The sequence below is a fragment of the Cricetulus griseus genome, unplaced genomic scaffold, assembly GCF_003668045.3.
Source record: "Cricetulus griseus strain 17A/GY unplaced genomic scaffold, alternate assembly CriGri-PICRH-1.0 unplaced_scaffold_11, whole genome shotgun sequence".
In the NCBI taxonomy this organism is placed as follows: domain Eukaryota; kingdom Metazoa; phylum Chordata; class Mammalia; order Rodentia; family Cricetidae; genus Cricetulus; species Cricetulus griseus.
The window spans coordinates 104,094-109,474 of record NW_023276820.1 but is presented as its reverse complement, the minus strand read 5'-3'; the positions used below and the strand labels follow the sequence as shown (position 1 = coordinate 109,474).

Genomic DNA, 5,381 nt, shown 5'->3' with positions numbered 1-5,381 from the left:
CATTGCTGTTTTCTACTTATACCAACTATATTTAACTCACATAATTGTGCTTTCCATTATTCATTTTCCACTTTTTAGAATGTGAGAAAGTAAATATTTTCATGTGAGAATACAAGATATCAATGGATCTAACCAGTGTGATCACACTCTACCTTCTGCACAGAATCCTGTAACCAGTGTGATGACACTCTACCTTAGTGCAGAATCCTCCAATTCTGAAGACAAAGGTCCATGTGCGTTATCAGATTTTTCTTAGTGACCTCACTGATAAAGCATGAAAGTAGTTTCATACTGTAGTTGATGCTGGTAGCTGTCTCTTCTGTTTACCATTGCTCTTACTTCCCTACAACAGATGCAGTAGGATCCTAAATACTTGGCAAGCGAGTGGAATAGATTCCTCTTGTTCCTGTGTCATTCAAGGAGTCTCCAACACCACCACAGCTCTTACAATGAACCATCTTGTCAATAATTTAATTACCTTCCACCCATATGTGGCAGGGTACGTGAAGTGGCAGGAATTTCCTATAAATGTTCCTGGCTTCTCAGCAAGTTAATTGTCCTAGGTAGGTAGAGCTTGATGATATCATTACCTTTGAGAAATTTTTGTTATGTAGTCTATTCTGGTTTGGTGATTTAGCCTTTCTATAGATTTTGGGTTATTAATATTCTTCATTCATTTTGACCAGAGAAATGTCTTTGTCCATTATTTAAAGAGAATCATGCCTAATAACAGAATGTATTTCTGGACTCTGACACTCAAAATAATTTTCTTATCACTAACTGCAATTGGAATTCTGGGAAATTTCTCTGTGTTTTACTACTATCTGGTCTGCTATGGAGATTGCAAATTAAAGGCTGTAGATTTGATTCACTGGCACCTAATGGCAGCCAACACCCTGATCATTCTCTCTAAAGGAGTGCCCCACACAATGGCAGCTTTTGGTTTGAAGCAGTTTTTAAATGATATTCAATGCAGATTAATTTTGTACATTGAAAGAGTTGGCCGTGGTGTGTCCATTGCCTCCACCTGCCTCTTGAGTGTCTTCCAGGTCATCAGCATCAGTCATAAGAAATCCTGTTGTAAGGATCAAAAATTCAAAGCTGCTAATTATATTGGCTGTTGCCTTTCCCTTCTCTGGGTCTCCTGCACATTAATACATTTCATTTTCTTTGTGTATCCAATTATAAAAAGGTATAGTATCAATGTGACAAGTAAACGAGATTTTGGACACTGCTCTACTGTAGGGCGGGATGGAATCAATGACTCACTCTATGTAGCATTGGTGGCGTGCCCTGAAATCTTCTTTTCGTTGCTCATGGCCTGGTCTAGTTGCTCTATGATTGTCATTCTGCACAGACACAAGAAGAGGGTTCAGCACATCCGCAGCACCCATGGTTCCATCAGAACCTCCCCTGAATCCAGAGTCACCCAGAACATCCTGGTGCTGGTGTCTAATTTTCTGGCTTTTTATACTCTGTCCTCTGTCTTACAAGGCTGTGTGGCTCTTTTGTCTAATCCTAGTTGGTGGCTAGTGAACATCACTCACCTCGTTTCTCTGTGTTTTCCTTGTTTTGGACCCTGTGTTCTTATGAATCGTTACTCCATAATGCCAAGTCTCAGTTTGGTCTGGATAAGGAACGTGACCACACTCATTCTTAAGTATGTGAATGATATAATTCTTATGGTATCCAGTTGTTTAGTCACCCATCTCCCTCACAAAGTCAGTACAGAAAGTTAAGGAGGCAGTGCCCTGTCCTTTAACTATTGATGCATATGGTATGTCTCAGAGTTTTGCCAGCTGATTGAATTAGCCTTTCCCACTGTATGAGGAAGATTTCCCTCTTCAACTCTCAGCATCTAACATTTCCTTTGTCTAGCTGGTGTATAAAAGAGCTAGCAAAAAATGTTCTCACTCAAGCCACCCTTCTTCTGGCTTTCATTCAGCCAGTGCAGGCTGAGTGCTTGGTTATTTCACAGAAATATTATGGATCATATAGTCTATCTGCAAAGAAAGCTAATGCAGTGGCTGGCCTGGAAGATGTGCTTCTGGAAGCCCCTGTCTATTGCTGTTCTCGTCTTCAGCAGTACCAGCAAACTCCTTCAGCCATAACTTCCTACATATGCTTCTTCCAGCTGCTATAGAGGCGATCAGATTGGATTGCTCTGAAGCTTGTACCAACCGTCTTCAACAACATCTCCAAACTGAGCATCGCCCCAGGACACTTAGTGAAAAACTATTATCAATATCTTTTACCTCATACAGAAACTGTGAATAAATGGTGGTTTTAATGTTATCTTTATCTTTGCCAATGTTTTTGAGAAATTTTGAATCTACGTTCATCATGGAGATTAGAATGTAAATTTCTGTTTTTATTTTTGTCTTGTTATCTGGTTTGACAGCAGTGTGATGTGGACTTCATCGATAAAGTTTGGAAGACATTAAATATATGCATTATGGAAATCAGTTTTGCGGTTCCTCAAAAAATAAATAGAACTGAAATATGTCCCAACTTTTACACTCGGGGGAATATATTCAGAAAACTCCATTTATTTCCATAGAAATTTGTGCCAATCCATGTTTATGACTGCTCTAGTTACATGGAAATTGTGCTCACATTTATATTCATAAATATATAAATCTATAATCAAAATTTTGGTCACATATAAAATAATAAACTATTAAACTATTTTGATACATGAAATCCCGAAATTGTAGGAAAATTGAAGGGCTCATAATGAATAATATTAAGCCAGGTCTTACAAACTCAGAAAACAAATCACATGTTCTCTTCCTATAAGGTGTGAATCTGCATATGTGTATAGGTGAGTGTAACTTTACTTTCAGGTTTTGAAAGGAGATAAAGAAAAATAATGTTAGGCAATGGTAGGCAAATCAATTCATGAGTTATGGTAGAAGATATCAAGGTAATTATTTTTTCTATTTTCTACTTTGCCATTTTATCATCCTGTGCTGGATAAGGGCATCAAAATATAATTGGTAGAAAAAAAGTAAAACCGTGAGCTTCATCATAGCTCTCTGAAGTTTGTAGATCTAAATTGAAATAAACTGAATTTGGACCTGGACCTCCAATTTTTAATTTGAATTAGAAACAAAATTATTTTAAATGTCAATCTCAGGTCCCTCTCACTCCCCTTTTCCCCTGCCCCCCACTAATACCCTACCCATCCCATACCCTTTCTGATCCCCAGGGAGGATGAGGCCTTCAATAGGGGGTCTTCCCAGTCTGTCATATCATTTTGGATAGGGCCTAAGCCCTCCCCCATGTGTCTAGTCTCAGGGAGTATCCCTTTATGTGGATGGGCTCCCAAAGTCCATTCCTATCCTATGGATAAATACTGATCTACTACAAGAGGCCCCATAGATTTCTGAGGTCTCCTCACTGACACCCACATTCATTGTGCCTGGATCAATCCCATGCTGGTTTCCAAGCTATCAGTCTGGGGACCAAGAGCTCACCCTTGTTCAGGCCAGCTTTTTCTGTGGGTTTTATCAACCTGGTCTTGACCCCTTTGCTCATCACTCCTTGTCTGCAACTGGATTCCAGTTCAGTTCAGTGTTTAGCTGTGGGTGTCTACTTCTACCTCCATCAGCTGCTGGATGAAGTCTATAGGATGGCATATAAGTCAGCCATCAATCTCATTATCAGGGGAGGGCATTTAAGGTTTCATCTCCTCTGTTGCTTAGATTGTTAGTTGGTGTCATCCTTGTAGATCTCTAGACATTTCCTTAGTGCCTGATTTCTCTTTAAACCTATAGTGTCTCCCTCTATTATGGTATCTCTTATCTTGCTCTCCTCTATTCTTCCCCCAACTCAATCTTCCTGCTCCCTCATGTCTTCCTTACCCCTGCTCTTTTCCCCTTTGTATTCTTCTAGATCCATCATCCCTACCTCCCAGCTCCCAATTTACTCCAGATATCTTGTCTCTTTCCCTTCTCCTGGGGACCATGTATGCCTCTCTTAGAGTCCTCCTTGTTTCCTAGATTCTCTGGTAGTGTGGATTGTAAACTGGTAATCCTTTTGTCTATGTCTAAAATCCTTATGAGTGAGTACATAACATGTCTATATTTTTGTGACTGGGTCACCTTGCTCATAATGGTTTCTTCTGGTTCCATACCTTTGACTGTTAATTTCAAGATTCCATTTTTCCCGAGTAGTACTCCATTGTGTGAATGTACCACAATTTCTCTATTCATTCTTCAGTTGAGGGGCATCTAGGTTGCTTCCAGGTTCTGGCTATTACAAACAATTCTTCTATGAACATAGTTGAACAGATGTCCTTAATGCATGAATGTGCATCATTTGGGTTTGTGCCTAAAAGTGGAATTGCTGAATCTTGTGGTAGACTGATAGGCATTTTCCTGAGGAATCGCCTTACTGATTTACAAGGTGGCTGTATGAGTTGGCACTCCCACCAGCAGTAGGGGAGTGTTCCTGCTTCTCCATATCCTCTCCGGCATAAACTGTCATTGGTTTTTGATTTTAGCCATTCTGACAGGAGTAAGATGGTATTTCGGAGTGGTTTGATTTGCATTTCCCTTATGGCTAAGGATGTTGTGAAGTTTCTTATGTGTCTATCATCCAGTTTTGTTTTCTCTATTGAGAATTTAGTTCTGTACCTCACTTTTTAATTGGATTACTTGGTGTTTTGAAAACTAGCTTCTTGTGTTCTTTGTAAAGGTTAGGCAATAATAGGCAAATTAATTCATTAGTTATGGAGGGAGATACCAAGAAAATTATTTTTTCTATTTTCAACTCTGCCATTTTTTCATCCTGTGGTGGATAAGGCATAAAAATGTAATTGGTAGAAACAATGTGCTCCATGGCTTCATTGTAGCTCTCTGAAGTATATAGATCTACTGAAATCAACTGAATTTGGACCTGTGCAAGTATTCTTTTGAGTGACTAATTCATTGTATGCCTTTAAGACTTTTATTTGTGAGTTCATTAAAATAAAGTGCTTTTTGTATAAAATAAAATGGTATCACAATTTTTTCATAGAATTAGGGGTGGATCAACTATGCCCAGCAGCAAATGTAGTACATTACCTGATGGGCTCCTACATAGATGTCATTGATTATATTGTTAAATGCCAGCACATATTCCTTTTCCCCTTTCATTGAGAAAAGTGTATTTTCTTATGCAATATACCCTGATTCCAACTTCTCATTCTACTCCTTCCAGTTCTCTCCTCCTTCCCTCCCATGCTGACTGACATTCTTTCTGTCATTAGGAAACAATAGGCTTCTAACATAACAACATTACATACCAAGATAAAATATGGAAATAAAAATCCCATCGAGGGGGGACAAAACAAACCAACAAAAGAAAAGATCCCAAGAGAAGGCCCATGCATAGCA

General features: G+C 39.0%; 1 protein-coding gene across 1 annotated transcript; it reads left to right on the top strand.

Moving 5' to 3' along the window:
- The first annotated feature begins 734 nt into the window (after positions 1–734).
- LOC100771920 (vomeronasal type-1 receptor 4-like) lies at positions 735–1,739 on the top strand. The gene has a single exon (XM_027434127.1). It carries the CDS (start codon positions 735–737, stop codon positions 1,737–1,739), a length of 1,005 nt encoding a protein of 334 aa, XP_027289928.1.
- Positions 1,740–5,381: the final 3,642 nt, after the last annotated feature.